The sequence below is a fragment of the Labeo rohita genome, chromosome 13 (assembly GCF_022985175.1).
Source record: "Labeo rohita strain BAU-BD-2019 chromosome 13, IGBB_LRoh.1.0, whole genome shotgun sequence".
Classification (NCBI taxonomy): Eukaryota; Metazoa; Chordata; class Actinopteri; order Cypriniformes; family Cyprinidae; genus Labeo; species Labeo rohita.
Window position 1 is genome coordinate 8,956,639 of NC_066881.1, and position 23,545 is coordinate 8,980,183.

General features: G+C 36.4%; 2 protein-coding genes across 4 annotated transcripts in view; one reads left to right on the forward strand and one right to left on the reverse strand.

Moving 5' to 3' along the window:
• Window positions 1-1,261: 1,261 nt before the first annotated feature.
• On the forward strand, window positions 1,262-5,050 carry gins1 (GINS complex subunit 1 (Psf1 homolog)). Its single transcript, XM_051126364.1, has 7 exons — window positions 1,262-1,480; window positions 1,607-1,671; window positions 2,050-2,148; window positions 2,238-2,328; window positions 2,422-2,538; window positions 4,407-4,481; window positions 4,578-5,050. Exons 1-7 carry the CDS (start codon window positions 1,406-1,408, stop codon window positions 4,644-4,646), a joined length of 591 nt encoding a protein of 196 aa, XP_050982321.1. The 5' UTR covers window positions 1,262-1,405; the 3' UTR covers window positions 4,647-5,050.
• Window positions 4,753-23,545, reverse strand: part of ninl (ninein-like) — a 35,494-nt gene continuing 16,701 nt past the window's right edge. The window contains exons 1-22 of one of the 3 annotated variants that reach the window (XM_051126362.1): window positions 21,965-22,153; window positions 21,379-21,546; window positions 21,095-21,231; window positions 19,304-19,444; window positions 19,018-19,192; window positions 18,133-18,243; window positions 17,941-18,030; window positions 16,245-16,392; window positions 16,020-16,088; window positions 15,816-15,937; window positions 15,313-15,671; window positions 11,725-13,347; window positions 11,128-11,232; window positions 9,729-9,798; window positions 9,032-9,316; window positions 8,819-8,932; window positions 8,590-8,736; window positions 8,353-8,502; window positions 7,775-7,888; window positions 7,479-7,688; window positions 6,520-6,633; window positions 4,753-5,615 (exon numbers count right to left, since the gene is read on the reverse strand). In XM_051126362.1, the coding sequence (XP_050982319.1) occupies window positions 5,424-5,615; window positions 6,520-6,633; window positions 7,479-7,688; window positions 7,775-7,888; window positions 8,353-8,502; window positions 8,590-8,736; window positions 8,819-8,932; window positions 9,032-9,316; window positions 9,729-9,798; window positions 11,128-11,232; window positions 11,725-13,347; window positions 15,313-15,671; window positions 15,816-15,937; window positions 16,020-16,088; window positions 16,245-16,392; window positions 17,941-18,030; window positions 18,133-18,243; window positions 19,018-19,192; window positions 19,304-19,444; window positions 21,095-21,231; window positions 21,379-21,546; window positions 21,965-22,102 (4,782 nt within the window). In that variant the 5' untranslated portion in view covers window positions 22,103-22,153 and the 3' untranslated portion in view covers window positions 4,753-5,423. Of the gene's footprint in view, window positions 5,616-6,519; window positions 6,634-7,478; window positions 7,689-7,774; window positions 7,889-8,352; window positions 8,503-8,589; window positions 8,737-8,818; window positions 8,933-9,031; window positions 9,317-9,728; window positions 9,799-11,127; window positions 11,233-11,724; window positions 13,348-15,312; window positions 15,672-15,815; window positions 15,938-16,019; window positions 16,089-16,244; window positions 16,393-17,940; window positions 18,031-18,132; window positions 18,244-19,017; window positions 19,193-19,303; window positions 19,445-21,094; window positions 21,232-21,378; window positions 21,547-21,964; window positions 22,154-23,545 lie in introns of those variants that run through there. The other 2 variants (XM_051126361.1, XM_051126363.1) reach the window with 2 other exon arrangements.

A 23,545-nucleotide genomic window follows, 5' to 3' on the forward strand; every position in this document is an offset into this window, starting at 1 on the left:
TATTATTAGCTGCTTTTGGCTGATCAATGAGAATTTGTAGAAATAGTTTTAGCTAAAACTTCCCAGTTCTTACTAAAGTTGTTATTGCATAGTGAGACCCAGTGTTGGGGGTAACACATTACAAGTAACGTGAGTAAATAATATTACTTTTTTTAAGTAACTAGTAAAGTAACGCATTACTTTTGAATTTCTAAGAAAATATCTGAGTTACTTATAAGTAACGCCAGTTACTTTTTTCCCCATTTATTGATTGACAAGTCTCCTGTTGGGAAATTGTGAGTAAACATGATGTTACTGTATTCTAGACTAAATGTGAACATGCATTAATTCATCTCACTCAAAAAACAGATTTGGTATTCCTCAAAATGAATTAAAACAGTGAAATGCAAACAGAATATGACACAACCCTGCAATATGTAAATGTTAAATAAAACAAATATCCTTTATGCATTTATTCCCATTTTATTAATCAGTGTCTTTGCTGCTGACCTCCGATGATGCAATTCAGCCATACTAATAAGCAAAAATTACTTTAGATAAACTAACATTTGTGACCTCTTGCATAAATGCACTTTTTTTTCAGCCAGAGGTGAATTCATTTCACTTTTGGTGTAAAAGGGCTTTTACGTTAGAATTGTTTTATATTAGAAACAAATGAGCAAGCCCTGCCCAGATTTTAAAAGTAACGCAAAGTAACGTAACACATTACTTTTCATAAAAAGTAACCTAATTAGTTACTTTCCAGGGAGTAACGCTAAAGTGTAACGCATTACTTTTAAAAGTAACTTTCCCCAACACTGGTGAGACCTGTTAGATGTGATTATCCCTCTACTGCCAAAATTTGTTGCCACCATTTTTAGTGAACATTTCAGCACTAGATGGCAGCATCTACTTCTTTACACACATTTAGTCACGTTACAAAACAATGATCCTGTATTGAATCCATAATAATAAAATGCTGTACAAAGTATCATACAACTCTCAACAATACAATGTGCTGCAGTGCTACAGCACTGAGTATCTTAAAATATGTATAATAAACCAATATTTCTTTTTAACGTAAAATACGAGAATGTTCTGTTATGTTCTCCTTAACGACACTGGTCAAGTAATGGTTAATATATCATTTCGTGTAAGATGTTACGCGTTGACGTAAAAGAAATAGAATCACTGAGGTTTTTTTAAATTAACTGTTCGAAAGAACCGATTCCCGGAAATGAGTCGGACTTTACGTCACTAGTTCTATATGGAACTGTCCTTTTTGGCGCTCCGTAGTAACTCTAACGCTCACGTGATCACAACAACCAAAATTTACCGCGAAAGCTGTCTCTGAGTGTATTGGAAATTTAGCTAGCGAAGAGTTTATCCCAAAAAATCGACATCTTTCGGTTACAAACCATTTATAATGTTCTGCGAAAAGGCAGTCGAGCTTATTAGGGAGCTTCATCGGATGGGCGACGGTCAGCTGCCCGCGTTTAATGTAAGTTACAGCGCTTTGTACAGTAATCGTAACTTACATTACGGTGTTTAATAGCTGCCATATTTTCAGCAGTGTAACAGTTATCATTAACATTTTTAAAACAAAAGCATACTGGTTTTTCCTCAGGAAGACAGTATTCGACAAGTCCTGGAGGAAATGAAGGCTCTGTACGAGCAGAATCAGAGTGATGTGTAAGTGTGTGCTCAGCTCTCACCATTCACATTAACGTTAAACCTCTGTATGTTTGATTAGTTAGACATTACAGGGTCTGTAAAGTGTTCTTTAATAACTTAAACCATTAAAATAGCTTTATTTAATTTAAATAAAACAGTAATCAAAAATTAGATAAGACTTAAGAGAAATTAAGAGTTGTCTTGCCTAAATTAAATAAAATATTCAAGTGCTAAAATTACTGAAAGTAAAAAAATAATAATAATAATAACATACAATTACAATTACTAAAAAAAAAAAAAAAAAAAAAAAATAATACAAAAATAATTAAATTAGTAAAAGTTGCTGCAAATTAATCTTAATGCAAATTTTTTTTTCCTGCTATTTTGTTTTTGTAGGAATGAGGCAAAGACAGAGGGCAAAAGCGAGCTGATACCATCCATCAAGTTCCGCCACAGCTGTCTGCTGAGAAACCAGCGCTGTATCGCCGCTTACCTGTGTGTGATTCACTGTTACCCTGTTATAGGTTATCCACCATCCCATTCGTGACAGGCGTGATCTAACCCATCTCTTTTTCTTTCCATAGTTATGATCGCCTCCTGCGAATCCGTGCTCTCAGATGGGAGTATGGCAGTGTGCTGCCCACAACCATTCGGTTTCACATGTGCGCTGAAGAGGTGGGCCTGCGTTTCTTCTGTGTAATGTTAACATGTCACATGTAGCTTCTTGGTCTGTGACTGACACCTGTAGTTTAAATGCTTCTAAATCAGATGGAGTGGTTCAATCAGTACAAAAAGTCTTTGGCAACCTATATGAGGTCAATAGGGGGAGAGGAAGGTTTGGACATAACACAGGATATGAAGCCCCCTAAGAGTTTATACATCGAGGTAAGTGCAATTTTGAGTAGAAATGGTATACTTATATATATATATATATATATATATATATATATATATATATATAATTAAATGTCATTTTTAATTAGTTTTAGTTAAGTACATCAAAAAATATTACTTTGGAAACTAGCTGAAATTATTTATATATATATATACAGTGCTGCTTGAAAGTTTGTGAACTCTTTAGAATTTTCTAAATATGACCGAAAAGTTCATCAGATTTTCACACAAGTTTTGAATATTGACGAAGAGAGCCCAATTAAACAAATGAGATGAAAATATATACTTTGTCATTTATTACGAAAAATTATCCAGCGTTAAAATATTTGCGAATTGCAGAAGTATGTGAATCTCTAGGATTAGCAGTTAAGTTGAAGGTGAATTTAGAGTCTATCTTTTCAGATATGTTTTCAGTCAATAGGATGACAATTAGGTGTCAGTTTTTTGCCCTCTTTTTTTTTTTTTTTAAGAACAGGGATCTATTAAAATCTGATCATGTTTGTGAAAGTGAATCATGGCACAAACAAAGGAGATCTGTGAGGACCTCAGAAAAAGAGTTATGAGATTAAGAGTTGAGAGTTGTTGCTTATCAGGCTGGAAAAGGTTACAAAACTATCTCTAAAGAGTTTGGACTAAACAAGTCCACTCAGACCGATTGGGTACAAATGGAGGAAATTCTAGACCACAGTTACCCTACCAGGAAGTGGTTGACAAACAAAGATCACTCCAAAGCAAGATGTACAATAGTTTCTGAGGTTGCAAAGAACCCTAGGATAACGTCTAAGCAACTGAAGGCCTTTCTCACATTGGTTAATGTTGAAGTTCATGAGTCCACCATCAGGAGAACAATGAACAGCCATGGTGTGCATAGCAGGGTTGCAAGGAGAAAGTCACAGCTCTCCAAAAAACACTGCTGCCTGTCTGCAGTTTGATAAAGATCATGTGGACAAGTCAGAAGGCTATTAGAGAAATGTTTTGTGGACGGATGAGATGAAAATATAATTTTTGTTTGAATAAAAAGTGTTATGTTTGGAGAAAGAAAAACACTACATTCCAGCATAAGAAGAACCTTATCTCGTCTGTGAAACATGGTGGTGATAGTATCATGGTTTGGGCCTGTTTTGCTGCGTCTGGGCCAGGACGACTTGCCATCATTGATGGCACAATAAATTCTGAATTATACCAGCAAATTCTAAAGGAAAATGTCAGGACATCTGTCCATGAACTAAAATCTAAAGAGAAAGTGGGTCATGCAGGAAGACAACGATCCCAAGCGCAAAAATCATTCTACCAAAAAATTAAACAAGAACAAAGGTAACGTTTTGGAACGGTCGAGTCGAAGTCCGGACCTTAATCCAATTAAAATGTTGTGGAATGACCTGAAGCAAGCAGTTCTTAGGAGGAAACCCACCAACATCACAGGGTTCAAGTGTTTCTGTACTAAAGAATGGGCTAAAATTCCTACAAGTCGTTGTGCAGGACTGATCAGCAGTTACAAAAAACATTACCTGCAGTTATTACTTCAAAAAGGGGTCACAACAGATACTGAAAGCAAAGATTCACATACTTTTGCACCTCGCAAATATTTTACACTGGATCATTTTTCTCAATAACTAAATGACAAAGCATATATTTTTTGTCTTGTTTGTTTAATTGGATTCTCTTTGTCAACTTGTGGAAATTCGATGATGTTTTGCGTTATATTTATGCAGAAACATAGAAAGGGTTCACAAACTTTTAAGCAGCACTGTATATGTATGTATATTTTATATATTTAAATATATATATATATACACATCCATTTAGCTACATTTAGAGTAACATTATCAGCACTGATGTACCATTTCCTTCCCATTCAGGTGCGCTGTCTTAAAGACCATGGAGAATTTGAAATCGATGATGGCACTGTCATTCTCTTGAAGAAGAATAGCCAGGTAACTATATTTTTAAGAGCATATTAAAATCAGACTAGAATGACTGCTCTTCTTTCATAAATTGTTTAACATGTTTCACCTTTCCTCTGTTCACAGCACTTTTTACCCAGATGGAAATGTGAGCAGCTTATTCGGCAGGGTGTATTAGAGCACGTCATCTCCTAACAAGCAGCAGCTGTATTGTGAAAACTTTCATTCTTGTTCATTTAGATGTTACAACTTTAAATTACAGTGAGTCATCTAATCAGAAAGCAACACACGTACACAGGTAAAACTTGAGTTGGTCACATTCTTTACAGTGGTACATGATGCATTTACAACAGTGGTGTCACACTTTCATCTCCCAACAGTTAGCCAGCTCTTTTAAACAAGGTGTACATCATAAGAGACAACTGCAACACTTATAATAATTTATATCAAAGTGGACATTAGTGCATCATGATTGACACTTGTGCAATTACAAGATAGTATTTGTATCAAAACTGTACATTGTGTGAATACTGTGCTTTTGGTTATTGCACCACACTGGGCATTAAAATGCAGTAAAAAGAATGGGTCTTTTTTTTTTTACTAGCAAATATTGAAGTCAGATTCACAAAAATACTTACAGTTTGTACCCTACATCACAGTGAACAATTAAAGGAATGTGTAATGCTCTCCTTAAATGATCAAATCTCATACTACAAAAGTCTTGTTCATTGGTATTCGTTTGCCTCTGAAGAGACCATTAAATTAACATAACCCTTTCATACTTATGACAACAGCGTGATTTAATACAATATGCTGTTTCAGTAATTAAGACTTTGCATTATCTGTGCTTTCATTTTAACACTAGGATTGTTTGTTCAAAAACATTTCGCACCAAAAGACAAAAGTGCACTAGCGGGTGGGACTTCACAGTCCAGTACAACAAATAAAGGCTCATGATGGAGTGAAACGGGTTTAAGCTGTGAGGGATGCTGGGGCGATTTTACGTAGCAGTTTGTTAAGAGCGATCACTTTCTCCTCCAAGAGGAAGGACTTCTTCTCTGCACTCTTCTGCCTCTGCTCCGTCACCTGAAGAGCTTTCATGAGCTGAGAGTTTTCCACATACAGGTCCTTCAGCAGCAGATCTGACTTGGCATTTTTGGCCAGCTATGGGGTGAAATAAGTTAGAGAGATGATGGTGACTACATATCTTAAAATAACTCAGTTCAACAACATTTGCCAAAATGTGCACCAAGTCACTGTATCCTTCAATGTGAAGTGCTCAGCCTTCTGTTTCCAGTGTGAAATTTAACAGGTTACAGGGCTACCAAAATCTTATTTATACTCAATTAAACATTCAAATGAAAAGGAACACTTTTTTAGGAACACAAAATTAAAATTTGCCTGCAATTTATTCACCCCCAGGCTACCCACAATGTAGATAAGTTTGTTTCTTCATTAAAACACAGAAAAAAAAATAATTTAACATCACTGCAGTGAATGGGTGCCATCAGAATGAGAATCCAAAGGCTGATAAAAATGTCACAATTATACACAAGTAATCCACACAATTCCAAAAATCATCTAAATCAGTAGAGAAATGGGCACCATTTACACTAACTATTTTGGTGGATTTTGACGTGTGAGGACAACAAGAGATGGACCTTTTCACTGGAGGTAAAATTATTTGACTGTTTAAAGTAAATAATCCCTTAATGATGGATTTATTTCCTACAACCACGCAGCTTTTCACTTTGCAAGACATTAAGTGATGTTCTGGAGAGGTATAGATTACTTGTGGATTACTGTGATGTTTTTATCAGCTGTTTGGACTCTCATTCTGACGGCACCCACTCACTGCAGAGGATCCATTGGTGAGCAAGTGATGTAATGCTAAATTTCTCCACATTTACAAATCTTTTCTGATGAACAAACTCATCTAAATCTTCGATAAGCTGAGGGTGAGTGAACTGTAAATATAGTAAAAACAGAAAATATTATAGTAAATATTAATAGTCAGTAAGCTAGTATTTAGTTTTTAAAAACATAAATGCCATTAGTTTCTGGTTACCTGTTCCTTTAGCTGGTTGACTTTCTCCTGCAGCATGACACGCGTGTTTTTCAGCTTGGCCTCAACCTCATCCATACGCTCCTGCATACTCGCCATCAATTTCTCATATTGCTCCTGTTGTTTGATTTAATAATTTAATAAACATACTTAAATATGAGATCAAGGGTAAAAAAAAAAAAAAAAACGATTCAGTGCTAAAATGCATAATAAGGACTTGAATGTTCACTTCCTGTTCACCTGCCTTAAAGTGATAGTTCACCCAAAAATGAAAATTCTGTCATTAATTACTCACCCTCATGTCGTTCCAAACCCTTAAGACCTTAATTTTTTTTTTTGTTTTCTGCATTTTTACTAGATAGGACAGTGAAGATTGACAGGAAGCTAGTGGGAGAGAGAGATTGGGTGGGATCGGGAAAGGTCCACGAGGCAGGATTCGAACACGGGACACTGGAAGCGCAAGTGTGTCATATGTCAGTGCGCTGCCCACAAGGCTACTGGCGCAGACAAATTAAGATATTCTTAAAGAAATTCGAGAGATTTTGACAGTAATGCAACTGACATGTTCAAGACCCAGAAAGGTGGTAAGGACATTGTTAAAATAGTCCATGTGACATCATTGGTTCAACTGTATTTTTATGAAGCTACATAAATACTTTTTGTTGTGCAAAGAACTAAAATTATTCAACAATTCTTCCCCTCTTCTCGTAGCTTCATAAAATTTTGGTTGAACCTCTGATGTCACATGGACTATTTTATCGATGTTCTACATACCTTTCTGGACCTTGAATGTTGTAGGACCCTTTGCTGAAAGCTCTCGGATTTCATCAAAAATATCTCAATTTGTGGTCTGAAGATAAATGTCTTACAGGTTTAGAACGACATGAGCATGAGTAATTAATGACAGAATTTTCATTTTTGGGTGAACTAATCCAAAGATTTTGAATGTATTGCTGATGTACCTGCTGAAGCCCCATCTGAACGCTGGCCTGCTTGGCCTGAGAGCGAAGCAGATCTTCTAAGTCCTGTGTCCTGCGATGCTGCTCAGCCAGTTGAGTTTGCAGATGAGCCAAGTGCTCCCGGGTGCCAGAACCCACCTGTTCCCTTAGTTCCTGCACCTCACGTGCATGCTGGGCCTGGATCAGCGACAGAGTGCTATCTGCCCTTAGTGCCTAAACGACAACAAACACAAAAGTGAGACCAGAAACATTAATCAGGGATTCTCAATCAGTGAAAAGTTTGAAAGTGACCTCCAGACCTGTTCATCTGCCTCATGTTTGGCGGTCTGTAGCTCTGCCTGTTTGTTCCTCAAAGTGAGGCACTCATGTGTCAGTCTCTGAAGTTCCAGCTCCTGAGTCTGCAGCTGAGCCACCTAGAAATATAATAAAAACATATCAGCAAGATTTCTGATGGACCATGTTACAATAATGCTGAAATTTCAGCTTTTTTTTTTTTTTTTTTTTTTAAATCTAACCCTAACCCTGACCCAACATTTTAAAACATATTAAAAATACAAATTTTAAAAGTGTATTAATATTTCACAATATTATGTTTTTTACTGTATTTTGATCAAATGCATGCTTGGTAAGTATAAAAGACTTATTCAAAACACATTAAAAGTCCTTGTAGTGAATACAGAAGAACATTCCTGCAGCTCAAATAATGGCCCAATCAAGCACAAAGTCAGGGGTTCAAATCTCAGTGAAGCAATTAAAGTAATTATGGAAATGTAAATGCATTCCAAAATGCTCTCTAGAAATAAAACAAATATGGGCCGCTTCTAATTGCATACTGAGAAAAATTCATTGCAAAAGCAATGTGTTGTTCCTGACTAACCTTATTATGAAGTTCCTCGTTCTGTACTCGCAAACTCTTGCACTCCTTCTGAAGGACACTGACTGCCGTCTCCTCCTGAAGCCTGTGGGTCTGATGTAACTGCTCCTTCTCTTTACACAACTGACGCATGCTCTCCTCAAGCTCCTGGACCTAGTGTTTTACAATATTAACAACTTAGTTTTATTATTACTGAATGACTGCAAGTATGTACAAAGATGTATAAAGATCTTTGTTGACCTTGTCCTGAGACTGTTGCAGCATCTTCTGATGTGTGGATGACTCCTGGACGTGAACATCCTTTTCTTGCCACATAGTCAAGATTTGGGAGTTGAGCTGCTCTATCTGGGTTTCAGATTTGCGAAGCGATTCCTGAATCTTTTCCAGCTACAAAAAACACAAAGAACATTTCAGCATAAAAATGTTCAGCAGCACAAACATGCTCTGAGACAAAGCCTCAACTTCTCACCTTCTGGTCTTGGTCTGCTGTTTCCTTCAGCAAACGCTCCTTGTCTTCCTCTAGTGCTTGATTTTTCAGAGTCTGGCTTTTCAATGCAGACTCAACCACCGTCAAATGCTGGAGCTGAAGAAAAAAAAAAAAAAAAAAAAAAAAAAACAGTTTCAGTGATTTCTGCCAACTTTGAAATAATTTGTTAATATATCCCACAAAATAAAACCATACCGTATCCTTGGCAGTGTTAAGCTCCCTCTCTAGAAGTTCCTTCTCTTTCTGCCACTGTTCCTGGAGCTTTAGCGTGTTGCTCTTCTGCTGTTGAAGGGTTTCCTGCAGCTGTCTGTAGGATGCAGCTGCCTCATCGTTCTCCTGACACACCTGTGCAAGCCTGTCAGTCAGCGTCTGCACTGCTCTCTGATCAGTAGATAGCCGGGAACTTAATTCAGCGTTCTCATTGCTAAGCTGCAGGTTTCTCGCACTGAAGTCAAGCACCTCCTCTCGAAATCTGGAATTCTATGTTGGAAAAATAAAACAATTGTTAGAAGCAGCAATGAACGGTTCACAATCATTAGGCTTCATGGTACTCTTGTAAACGTGCATCGAAGACTGACACGAAAGAGATGAAACTGTTGAATAAAGTCATTATTTTTGTTTTCTTTGCACACAAAAAAATTCTCGTAGCTTCATAAAGTTACGTTTGAACCACTGATGTCACAGTGACTATTTTAACGATGTCCTTACTACCTTTCTGGACTTTAAATGTGTCAAAGCTCTTGGATTTCATCAAAAATATCTTAATTTGTGTTCTGAAGATGAACAAACTCTTAAGGGGTTTGAAACGACAAGTGGGTGAATTAATGACAGAATTTTCATTTTTGGGCAAACCATCATAAGATCTATGCTATCAATATTTTTAGGCACTTACCTCTTTCTGTAGCCTCTCTTCTTCTTCTCGATTCTTCATATGTTCTCTTTCCACCTCTTCAAGTTTCCTCCTAAACGCAGTGAAATGATATTTGTTTTTGCTAAATAAAACAGCAAAATAAAATATAGCTGCAAGCAGCAATTACCAGGGCTCAAGCGCTTTCAGACATTTAGGCACATACAAAAAAAAAAGACATTACATATTATTTAGCAATCCTGTAACCACCTAAATCAATGATTAAAAACGCATTTTTGGCAAATCCCGGTCATGTACCATAGAAATGTGATTTATGACTGTTACAGTGCTAGTTGTCGTCCTTATCTCTCTAAAATTCTGCATGCTTGCTTAGAATCACCTGTCGCATGTGCAGAGAATTGCACTGCAGTGGTATTTTCCAGATTGAGTGAAAAACCTAGGACTAGTTTGCAAAAGTAGTTTTTTTTTAACATTTTCTCAATCATTTAACAGTTTGATCGACAGCAGTGGTTCTAGAGGCAAATTTTTTCTAAACGAGAAGGTCTACGTGTGAAAAACCACACAATATAAAATTTAAGCTTAAAAAATGTGATATCGCCCCTAGTGGCCGATTTCATTCAAATTTCTTACAGACCTTTAGGACCGTGATTAAAACCCACCGAGTTTCGTTCCGATCGACCTCTGTTAACCTTGTCTAATAGCAGCCATGTTTTTTGAGATACCCAAATGTCCTTAAATCTCCATATGCCCTTAAATGTCCTTATAGCTTGTGGCACTTTTGACCAAGACCGTGCGTACTAATTGTCATGTCGATAGGACAAATGTTGCGTACTTATGGCCGGTTTTATGTTTTTTTTCCCCCTCTTATAGCGCCACCAAGTGGCCAAGTTCAGCGACTTTGTTCATGTGACCTTAGATTCAGCACTTAAACACACATTGTAAGTTTGGCGAAGACATCTCAAACCATTCAAAAGTTATAGCCGTTTTAGTAAAGGCATCCCTTTGCGACTTTTTTCGATAATTACTGATATTCACTCTCCAGAGAATCTTCCTGCACTGGTTTGGTTCTGATCGGGTGAAAACCATAGGACTAGTTAGCACAGGGTGATGGACGATTCCAAGTTTTGTCCAGTATGAGCCAAGGTTTCCAACAACATAAGACAATTGAGCCGACAATTGAAGCGATTTCATACTTTTGATCACTGTATCAGGCTGACTGGGGTGAGCCTTCGCGACATTGTAGACGGTGTGAGTACTACATCACTCCAAGTTTCCAATGTGTACGACGTACAATTTGGTCTGCCTGATCAGTTTCACATGAAGATTGCTGATCCTTGGCCAGTCTTACAATTACAATAGGGCTAAAGCACTACGCACTTGAACCTCTAAACATGGATAGCTGACAAGCCAATGATTTCTTTACCTCTTTTTGTTGAGCTCCTCCTCCAGAGATCTGACATCCTGCTGTAGGACAGCAAGCCTATCTTTCAGTGCACTGTTTTCAGATGTGACCTCATCAAGTTGAGACCTAGAATTGGAAACCAAAATATAGAGATCAGCTCTCCATAACAATCTTACCTGCCTCTGCACTTTTAGGCAGCTTAGTACACAAAACAATATAATTTTAGGGACAATGACAATTTCTGTAGCTAGATTTTCAAAAATTCAAAGTTTGCAAAAGATTAGAGTGGCAAACACAAAAATGTAATTCTATTAATGCAATTAAAAGGATGCAAGGACACACTTTCAATCAGAATACACACAGTAACTTATTAAAGTGAGATTGCATGCATGTCAGTGACATCAACATCATTCAGTTAGTGAGACGAAGCTTGAACAGTCAAAGCACATGTCTACGGTTAATGAAATCTCATTGTGTGAAACACTCTTGGACAAACACTAAAGTAGTGAGCGGTCAACTCTTGGCATCCATACGGGAGAAACGGCGATTGGATCAATGCAGCAATGGTTAGTCTTGGTTCTGTTTCGACGGTCATCTACCAGCTGGAGAACCACAAACCTGTGGGGACTGATCATCTCTTGTTCTAAAGCCATGACAAGTCCCTCCATCTCCAGAAGCTGTGCTTTCATATGGCTCTTCTCGCTTTCAAAGGCCTCCTCCATCTGCTGAAACTCCGTTTGGGAGTCCATCAGTGACTGCTGTAGTTGGTTGGCAGTATTATCGGCCTCCTCCCTCAGAGAGCACAGCTCTCGCTCTTTGTCCTCCAGCTGGCTGGTCAAAAGTTGAACCTGACCAGAGAGGTGAGTGACGTTCTTAAACAGCTTCATCTTTAGCTGAACCTCATTCCAGAGCAAATCCATCTCTTCGGCTTTGGCTTCGAGCTGATGATTGAGTTCCTGCATTTGATTGTCTTTGCTCTGCATTTCCAGTGCAAGTTTATCTGCGTTCTCCTTGAGTTTGGTAGTCTCAGCCTCCATTTCGACAATCTGAGATGAAAGCTGGTTTACAAGTTGCTGGTAGCCCGAGTTCTCCTGTTCAAGCCGTCTCACTTCTTCTTGCTCTGAGTCCAGGAGCTGTTGGAGCTGTTCAACATTACCCCGTTCCACATGAAGAGCACCTTGAAGGTTTTGCTCCATCATGTGCATTTGATTCCACTCCTCAGACAGACTGTTGACCTGTGTTTGTAGCTGTTTGAGAACCTCGCGTTGACCCGTGAGCTCCTCTATGAGTCGATCCCTTTCCATCTCCACAGCATTTAGCTCAGACGCCTGTCTTGTAAGATCGTCATCTCTGGTTTTCAATGCCTCATGTGTTTTGGCCAAGTTTTCTTGAAGCTCCGCAAGTTCTTTCTCTTGTTCTCTCAGCTGCATTTGCTGCTCACCAAATGCAGTAGAAAGATGACTGCTGCTTCTCTGCATCACTTTGATCTCCTTCTGCCAGGTCTCAGATATGGTCCTCCAGTTCTCTAGATCTTTGGTTAACCTGGAAACTCTGTCAAGAAGCTCCTGTTCCCTCTCTTTTTCTTTTACAAGCTTCTCATTTAGATCTTGAATACTTCCATCTGTTTCTTTCTGCAGTTGCTCTTTTTGTTTCAGAAGCTCTTGCTTCTTTTCTCTCTCGGCTTTAAGCTTTTGCTCTAGCTGAGAGAGCTTATTGCAAAGCTTTTGTTCTTTCTCATTTCTGATTTCCATTTCCTTCTCTTTGGCATGAAGTTCTGTAGTCAAATGTTGGATGAGGGCATCTTGAGCTTTCATGGAAACGGTGTTGTCTTCCAGCTGAACACACATCTCTTCCAGCTTATCTTCTAGCTGTTTTTGTAATATGAGCAGCTCCTCCTCAGCCCTGGATGCGAGCTCTACCTGAGCTTCCATGAACTGGATGTGTTCTTCTAGCTTCCTGACCTCCTCCTGGTGTTCCTCCTCCTGTTTCTTCCTCTCCTGTGCCGCCCTGCTGCAGATCTGAGCTTGCTCTTCACTCCAGCGCTCGGTGCTGAGAAGACGCTCCCGGCGCGCCTCCTGTTCCAGCTCCTGAACTCTTAACTCCCATGCACCAACTTCTCTGCGATGCTGCTCGGATTGCTCCTGCAGACGGCTACGCTCGAGGTGCAGTTGGTGGAGGAGGCTGCGCTGAGCCTCGTTGTGTTGTGCCTTCATGTGCAATAACTGCTGCTCTGCCTTCTCCCTGGGACACAGCAACATGCTAATATGTCTAAGTCTAAATTCATGGCAATGTCATGGATACCAAGGGAAAATCTACTTTCTCCTTACAGATATGTTGGTTAAGAGGTTGAACTTATTGTTAAACACAACTGGGTAGGGGTAGGCAATATGACACATATCTATATCACAAAATAATTATTTTTGCTTTAAATAAGGTCTTTATGATATCAACATTTTTTGTCATAATTCTTGTCACCAGTGTCAATATGACCAAAAAAAAAAAAAAAAAAAAAAAAAAAAAAGTATACTAGCTTAAATAAAAAAATTACTAAAGACAAGTAAACAACCATCGATTAAATAAGAATAAGGAGCTAATTACGAGGACAAAAAGGACAAAAAATAAAATAGGACAAAATAGGACAAAAAAAACAAACAAAAAAAAAAAAACTACAGTAGAACAAATAAATAAGAAATGCTACATACATTGTGTAAAGTAATCAATGTATAAAAACTGCATATTCTTCACGGTGTAAATTAAATATACAATTCTTCTTATTAAAGTTATGAAAGTGATTTAGTCAAGAGCAGTGAGAGATTTTCTCTCTTTTGTTGTCTGATTAACATGAATGACAGACAGCAGGAATATTAGGCTGCTGTCACTTTAAGAGCTGCCCAGATCCAATATACTGTTACATGTGTTACTGTTACAAGTCTACCAGCTGACTAATTTCTACCAGATATGGATGTCTACCGGTACATTGCCCACCCCTACAACTGGGATGTCATTTATACACTTAGACATCATGAATGCTATATGAAGCATGCATTATTTTTAATTTAAAATGCATCCAAGATAAATCGTACCATATTTTCTGGAATATAAGTACTACTTTTACCATATGAAACTATGCATTTAGTTTAATACCTACATTTTTTTCTTAAATAGTGTTAAGTTTAAAGGATTTGTTATAGAGCTAGGGGAACTAAAATGCACATTTATGGTACTTGTCTTTCATTTCTGAATGTTGTATTAAAATGTGACTAATATACAAATGTATTATTTGTAGCTTCTCTCTCAACAATGCAATTTTGTGATTTCCAGTCAGGTGCAACTTATTTTCTGAAAAAATAGGGCAAATGAGTAAATCTCACCAAGTCTATCAAGAACTTTCATATAATTTTAGGACCACTGAAATTTTTTGCAATTTCATTTAAAACTTTATTTTCTTAATTCTTATTACTACAGTGCATTCAAATTGCATTGAAATACTTTTTATATTCTTATTGTTTTCAATGGTGTGACTCTCACTAAAATCATAATACTGTAAAACTTTATTTTTAACATTACTATAAAAATATTTTACTTTTTTACAGTAATATGTGACCCTGGACCACAAAAATTAAAATTTAAATTTATACAACATCTGAAAGTAAATAAGCTTTCCATTGATGTATGGTTTGTTAGGATACAATATTTGGTTGAGATACAACTATTTGAAAATCTAGAATCTGAGGGTGCAAAAAAAGAAAATCACCATTAAAGTCCAAATGAAGTTCTTAGCAATGCAAGTTTTGATATATTTACAGTAGGAAATTTACAAAATATCTTCATGAAACATGATCTGTACATCCTAATGATTTTTGGCATAAAAGAAAAATCGATAATTTTGACCCATACAATGTATTGTTGGCTATTGCTACAAATATACCCGTGCTACTTATGACTGGTTTTGTGGTCCAGGGTCACATATATATTTTACACATTACAGTAAATAAAACAAAACATTTTTGTATTACTGAAAATAAAACAAATATACTGTTTCTCTATTTTTTTCTATCACTAAAAAGTCCTACAGACTGTCTCAGCACTGACAAGCCATTCGCCTTTTCCCATGATAGCTCTTTTCTTTTTCTAATATGTAAGACTAAAGCCTACACTGGATAAGCTGCACCTAATCCTTTACCAGATCATTTGCGCGACTCTTACCTAACAAGCAGCACTTCCTGGTCCATCTTGAGCTTGAGTTCTGCCTCTAGCTGATCTTTCTCTGAGGTGAGGCGCATCACGATGTTACTGATCTCACGAGCGTAGTTCTGCTCCAGTTCTGCCTGTTCCCGTTGAATTCTCCGCTCTTGCTCTGGACCCCAGGCTCCTCCAGCGGTCTTACCCCTCAGCTCTGCTTCCAGCCGTTCAACAGCCTGACGCAGTTTGTTTGCCCGCTCTTCTGCCTGAGCCTTTAGGTCCTCCAGCTCACTGATTTCCATCTTAAAGCTCTGCGAGATGTCCTTCCGCTCAACCTCCATATTCTGCCGCATCAGCTCCATATTGCGCTCGTAGAAATTCACCTGTTGAAACAATGTACCTGTCTGGTAAAACTGTATGTCTAGGAGAATTTGCTCTGACTGTTTGAATCTTAAATTGCATCTAATTTAATTTGCAATCAGGTTCCTTGTAGAAAACAATTTAATGTTTGCATACTATGTCTGTACCTTAGTCTCCAGTTGGATCTTCAAGTCCTGAACCTCTCGCTCATATTTCTCTTTCATCTGCTCCATGGCCAGTTCTGTCTCAATGCTTACAGGGGGAGCTAAACTCTCTAAGGAACCCAAGGCTGAAAGACATACCAAACAAACCATGACCCACGTGTATAGATAATTCCATAGGGAAAGGACTTTGTTTTAATAATTCCTCACCATTTTTGTCAGTGACTTGGAGCTTTTTTCTGACCTGAGGTGATGTACCTTTCTTCATTTCTGGATCATCTGCAGAACAAAATAGGATAGGATAATGATTCATTCAACAGTTTACTAATTTAAGGTACATAAACTTAGTTATGACATGAAAGAGATGAGTGAGAACTAAAAAGGTAAACTTTGATGGCTAATTAAATGTCTAATTTAAAATGTCTGTAAAATTACCAGAATCTGATTCGGTGGTTAATGCTCTTCGGCTTGACCAGTCATGACCAGACAGGTTGCTTCTGGATCGTCTGGCTTTCCTTCCTGAGCCCTGAGATTTCAACAACTCCAGCTCAGAATGCAACTCGTCATTCCTGTCCTGCAACTCCTGTATTTAGTGGGGCGGGGACACAGGGTCATTTACACAAGTAAAACTATTTTTTTTTTCAGCATTTCCTGAAACAAAGATGTAATGCAGAGGTGAAACGTGTAATTGCCACCAAATGGAACTGCAAAAAATTACAAATGGCTTACTTATAGCTGTCTCTGTAAAAGTTTGGAAAAAAAGTTTAACATTAAAAAAATTACACACAACACATCTGATTTAAGAACTATAAAATGTGTAATAGTTTTATATACATTTATAAATATTAAAATATGTACATTTTCTTAAAAAGGCAACACACCCCAGGGGAATTGGTAAAATAAATAATTAAAAGTAAATAATAGATAATCACGATACTTCCCCCAGTTGAATGATTACATTAAGAATTGCAAACATTTTTTTTGCAAAAAAGTTTTCTAAAATGTCAGATATGCAAATTGTGAAAGATATTCAAAATTCTTGTTTCATTTTGTTGACAGCAGAGTTAAAGGGGTCTTCAGATGCCCATTTTCCACAAGTTGATATGATTCTTTAGGGTCTTAATGAAAAGTCTATAATATACTTTGGTAAGAAAATTCTCAATGGTAGTGTAAAACAACACCCTTTTTACCTGTCAAAATCAGCTCTGCAAAAATCAACTCATTCTGATGGATTTTTCCCTTTAAAAGCAAATGAGCTCTGCTCGCCCCGCCCCTCTCTTCTCTCTGTGGAGTGACGAGCCTGTTTACTTTAGCCGCAAACTACCTTTAAATATATGTACTCTAATTGAAATCTACAGATGCAAACAGATAAAGTGCAATAAAATAAACACCCAAAAATGATAATTCTGTTGCGTATTACCACATTCAAGGCCCAGAAAGGTAGTAAGGACATCGTTAAAATAGTCCATGTGACATCACAAAAAGTATTTTTGTAGCTTCTTAAAATTATGGTTGAACCACTAACGTCACATGGACTATTTTATCAAATGTCTTGCTACCTTTTTTGGTCTTGAACGTGGTAGTTGTGTGTGCCATCTATGCAGGGTTAGTTAAAAATATCGTATTTTGTGTTCCGAAGATGAATGAAGGTCTTATGGGTTTGGAACGACATGAGGATTAGCAAATAATGATCGAATTTTCATTGTTGGGTGAACTATCGCTTTAAGTGTATTTTAAATGTTTTTTTTTCCACAAGGCGAAAGAACTGACCAATGCTTGTAAAAAACAACAAAACAGAAAAAAACATGTTTTTGCCTGTGGTGTCTTGCCTCAAACAAGGGCATAATGTCTCTACCTTGTTGCTAAGGTGTTCTGTTAGTTTTTGTGCATTAGCATTTGGCTACTAAGGTTTTTTGTGAATGGTTCATAGATAGTTACTCAAGTCAAGTCAAAAGAGCAAAACTAATGGCACCATTGTGCAATTAAAGCTGTCATCTTAAGCACTATGTATTACAGATTAGCCAGCATAATGAGCAAACAAGAACACTTAAATCCAATGCACAATGGCAGGGCTGATTCACTATTCACTCCAGACCAAATATCCACCAAACATACACAGGCACGCTCATACCCTGCATTGCTGCTCGTACTCCTTAAAGATCTCTGAGAAGTGCTCTTCTTGATTCAGCAGTCCTGTGCCATTTGGATCAAGGCCACCATACTGTTCATTAAAACAAACATAGTCAATTTTTATTATTGTTCTTAGAGAATAAACCTCGTAAAGCATATGATTTACAGCAAACTAACAACATAGACATCTCACCTTGTCCTGCAGCAAATGATCTAGATCCTTCTGTAGTTTAGAGATGGTGCTCACGGCTTCAGACAGATTCTCCTTCAGGACGCTGACCTCCTCCTCCAAACGACTGTTCTCCTGTAACACACAGCTAGAGTTATTTAACCTGACACCACACTGACATGCTCAAAGAAACATACACCTCTAACCATGACAGATCACCTCTTCACTGAGTCGTGTACTGTAGCTAAGAGCAAGATCTTCATGAAACTTAAGTCAGCGTGATTGCAAGGGAATTAAAAAAGGGAAGAAGGGAAGTAAGGAAATTGTACTGCAATGCAAATATTCTTTAGATACTGTTATGGTATTTTCTTTCAACTTGAATATTCAATGGCAAATTATAAATTTGTGGGATGTGTATCTTGGTGAGTAAGACGCTCTTTTCCTGCACAACATATTCTAACAACTTCCTAATACATTAAAAAAAATGCAAATAGGAATTAATTTTTTTGTTGCCATTTAAGTTATCAGCTGCCATTTAATTTATATATATACATACATAATATATATATATATATATATATATATATATATATATATATATATGTTAAAAAATAATATTAAAATTTAAAATAAGTATTTTCAATTTTAATATATTATAAAATGTCATTTATTTCTGTGATGGCAAATCTGAATTTTCAGCAGCCACCAATGTTAAAGAAGAGTTAATACTATTCAATGTTAAAATCAATATTAAACACAGCTGCAAAATTTACTTTCAGGATTCTTTGATGAATTGAAAGTAAAAAAAAAAAAAAAACTTCTGACCCAAACTTTTAAACAGCAGTGTATTTTAAGTGCAAAGACCTAATATTGCTAATTATTATTAATAATAATAATGTTGGAGGTTACCTTAGCAGCAGTGCAAATGTCCTCCTGAAGACTAACGTCCTGAACCCTGAGCAGTTCTAGCTCCTCCTGGAGTCTCTTCCGCTCCTCTTCTACCTGCTCTAGAAGTACCTCACTTTCATATTCAGATTCGCTCCTCAGTGCCGTAAGTTTATCCCGGAACTCCTGCTCCAGACCCCTGCATCAAAAAAAAACCAAAATAAAACTAAACGATTAGTGACACTGTATAGCACCTGCATGTGTCTTCATCAAATATGATTATATACTGACTAGAGGAGAGAAACCATACTTGATTTTCGACTCATTGAGAGACTCCATGGTCGCATGGCGATCATCCACCTCTCTGACCAGCTGTAGGTTCCGTCGGTCAGCCAGTTCCAAGTCCGCCTTGGCTTTGTCCCTCTCCTGACAGGCCTGGTCTGCCATGACTCTACAGAGTTGGAACACAAAACCACCACAGCATGAGAATCTCATTTGTTCTGCTCATGAACAAATGAGCAGAACAAATGTCTCAAAAGACATTTCGAGAACAGTTGTGTCCTGCCTAAAAACTATACCATATAGAGAATACTGCTGGACACAGTAACATTACACATCCTCCAGGTGGAGACAAAAACCAAACAGCACCAAAATTCAGGTGAAGAGTCATTTTATCAAAAGAGAATCAATCAAAGAGAGGGGGGAAAATACGATTTTTAAGATTTGTGCATTTGTGCAATATTTTCACCACAATTCAATGCTTGTTTTAATCCTATAATTCTCATTACTGAAATACATAATCCATATTCTTAATATTCTCGCAATAAAATTAATAATTTCTCAAATGTTAAAATATTAATGTATCTTCTGCTCAACAGGCCTGCATTTATTTGATTTAAAGTACAGTAAAAAGGGTACAATTTTGAAATATTTTTATTATTCAAAATAACATTTTTTTTTTATTTGAATATTTTATTTATGTCATTTTAAAGCTGAATTTTTAGCACCATTCCTCTAGTCACACAATCCTTCAGTAATCATTCTAATATTCTGATTTGCTGCTCAAAAAACTTCATTTTATATTTATTGTTGAAAACAGCAGAGTAGAATTTTTTCATGTTTCTTTGACGAATAGAAAGGTCAGAAAAACAGCATTTGTCTCAAATAGAAATCTTTTGTAACATTACAAATGTCTTTTATCATCACTTTTGATCCATTTTAAGCATCCTTGCCAAATGTAAGTATTACTTTCTCAAAAAGAAAAAAAAAAAAATTATACTGACTCCAAGCTTGTGAATGGTTGTATAATGTTACAAAGCTTTTTATTTCAGATAAACGCTGATCTTTGGATCTTTCTATTCATCAAAGAAACTCAACTGTTTTAAATATTGATAATAATAATAAAAAAATGTTTATTGAGCAGCAAATCAGAATATTAGAATGATTTCTGAAGGATCATGTGACACTGAAAATTGCTGAAAATTTAGCTTTGATCACTGGAATACATGACATTTTAAAATATATTCAAATAGAAAACAGTTATTTTGAATAGTATAAATTTTTCACAATTTTTTTTTTTAATTTTTGCTGTACTTTGGATCAAAAAAAAATGCAGACTTGGTGACAGACTTACTGTTCAAAAATTTTTGACCTTCAGAAATCATTCTAATATGCTGATTTGCCTAATATTTTATTGTGGAAACTGTGAAATACTTTTATTCAAACGTTTATGGTAAGTAAAAAAAACAAAACAAATAAATAAATAATACTTTTTATTCAGCAAGGATAAATTAAATGAATCAAATGTCACAGTAAAGACATTTATAATGTTACTTTATGATTACTATTTCAAATAAATGTTTTCAACTAAATTGAACTTTCTTTTTAGCATCAAATCAGCATATTGGAATGATTTCTGAAAGATCATGTGGCACTAAAGACTGGAGTAATGATGCTGAAAATTCATCTTTGCATCACAGGAATAAATTACATTTTTAAATATATTCAAAAAGAAAACAACTATTTTTAAATTGTAATAATATTTCACAATATTACTGGATGTTTTGTGAATAAATACAGAGCTGATGTGAATGAGACTCACTGTAAGTAGCTGATCTCATTCTTGTAGGAGACCAGAGCAGCCTGATGGATGCCATTCCCACTGACCAGCAACTCATTGTCCAGAGCCAGAGTGAGTTCAGCCAGACACAGACGCTCCTCCAGAGAGAAGTCCAGAGTCTACATCCAAGTTCAGAATAAACAAAAAGTATTTAATGCCATGGTTTACATACAAAAATAACATTACATCTGATCCACTTTTATGCAAACATTATTTAACATTAAATAATGTTTAATTAATGCAAATAACATCTAGTAATCGATTACCTGTAGAATATCCCTGCTGTTATGGATGCCCTCCTCCGTCCAGAGGGCGACGACTTTATCTGGGCTTGTGCATCCCGATCCATCATCCAGCTGGGTCAGCAGCCTCTGACCCACCGTTGCCGACAGTAAAGAAGGGGAGGTGGAACGCACCACACGCTCCTCAAGGGCCTGAGAGAGCAGAGGGAACGACATGAGGAAAAAAAAAAAAAAACGATCCAGCAAATTTCAATATCCAACTGTGAGGAAAACTGCTGAAAGGGAGAAAACTGAGCTCTCACAGCCCTACCACACAATGCACAATGCTGTCCTTGACACGCCACAGCTAGAGTCTCAATCATGAACAAAATTATTGCACTGACCACCAATAAACGTCCTTCTGGTGTCGTAACCTTTAAGCTGGCTTAGCCTCATTTTAGCTCCAGCGACTGCCAAATATGCATGCAATTCGGCATTTGTTATCAAACACTGAAGCTGTTTCTCTTTTTAAATGAAGCCTGAGCTTAACCAGCAAATCAGAATATGTGCCTAGGTTGAATTCAGATGCTGTTTTAATTATTTTGGCTGGTTGTGCTTTCAGTAAAATCACCTCAGAGATGTCATCACTAAACGACCCCAAACTGTCTTTACAGTCCCATGTAAAAACATTGCATGCAGGTATGAGGCCTGTTGTGCAGTACATCTCCTCAGCATTGATTTCAAGCTTGGCCACTGCACAGGAATACATTGTTGTGCTTTCCTAGGAACAAGAGAGCAAAAAGGAGGCTCCACCTTCCCAATTAAGTTAATTGGTTCCAGCCACTGTAGCCCTCAGTTACTTGGCTTGATGTTGGAGATCTGAAATGAATCCAGTTTGACAGTCAGGCAATCATTTATCTGCCTTATGTGTCTGTCTGCTGAGAAAAGTCATGAAAACATTGGGAGAGGCTTTGGTTTTTTTCAGCAATGTGCTGTTTTATAATCAGCAGGTGAGAGGAAAATTGGCAGATAAAGATTTCTCTTTTATATTTGTAACATGAACCAGCCAGTTTTATGCAGACATGCATAAAAAATGAAGCATTCCATAAAAAAACAACTTATGATCAAATGCAGATTACTGGGAGAAGACACTTATTAAATACTTATGTACATACATTAGTGTTTTTTTGTCATATTGTCCATATCTGTACACACTACTGGGTTGGAAACTTTAGAATAATTTAGATTTTTTTTGGGGTTGTTTTTTTCATGGTTTTTAAAGTCTTATATGTTTACCAAGAGTGCATTTATTCTATCAAAATACAGTAATGTTAATACAATTTAAAATACATGTTTTCTACTTAAATAAATTTTAAAATGTAATTTATTCCTGTGATGCAAAGCTTAATTTTTAGCATCATTAGTCACATGATCCTTGAACAACAAGCTTGTTTGGTACTCAAGACAAATTTCTTATTATCAATGATGAAAACAATTGTGCTGCTTAATATTTTAGTGCATTGATAATTAGAACCATTATTAATAATTGAGCACCATTAATAATTGAGCATCAAATCAGCATATTAGAATGATTTCTGAAGGATCATGTGACACTGAAGAATGGAGTTCTGATGATGAAAATTTAACTTTGTATCACAGGAATAAACTACATTTTAAAATATATTTAAATAGAAAACAGTTATTTTTATTTGTAATAATATTTCACAATATTACTGGACATTTCATGACATGTTTTGTGATAAATACATTCTTATAGGAGACCATAGCAGCCCAACGTTGTTTTAATATAATATATTTTATACTATAATATATACAAATAGTAGAGTTGTTTTGAATTGTAATAATATTTAACAATATTACTGTATTACTCTATTTGATCAAATAAATGCCTTAGTGAACATAAACTTCTTTTAAAACATATAAAACCTTAATTATTCCAAAATGTCAATTAATAGATATTTCTCCTATTTTATTTATTACTTGGCACCTTATTTTAATACTATTTTTTTGTTATTTGTTATTGTAATTAGGGCTGTAGCTATCGATTATTTTAGTAATCGAGTATTCTACCGATTATTCTATCGATTAATCATGTGATTAAGATATTATTTTTCTTTATTAAAGAGCAATACTAAATATACAAGAGAAAATAAAATAGGCTTCTTAAAATAAACAACTAATTTGTTTCCTT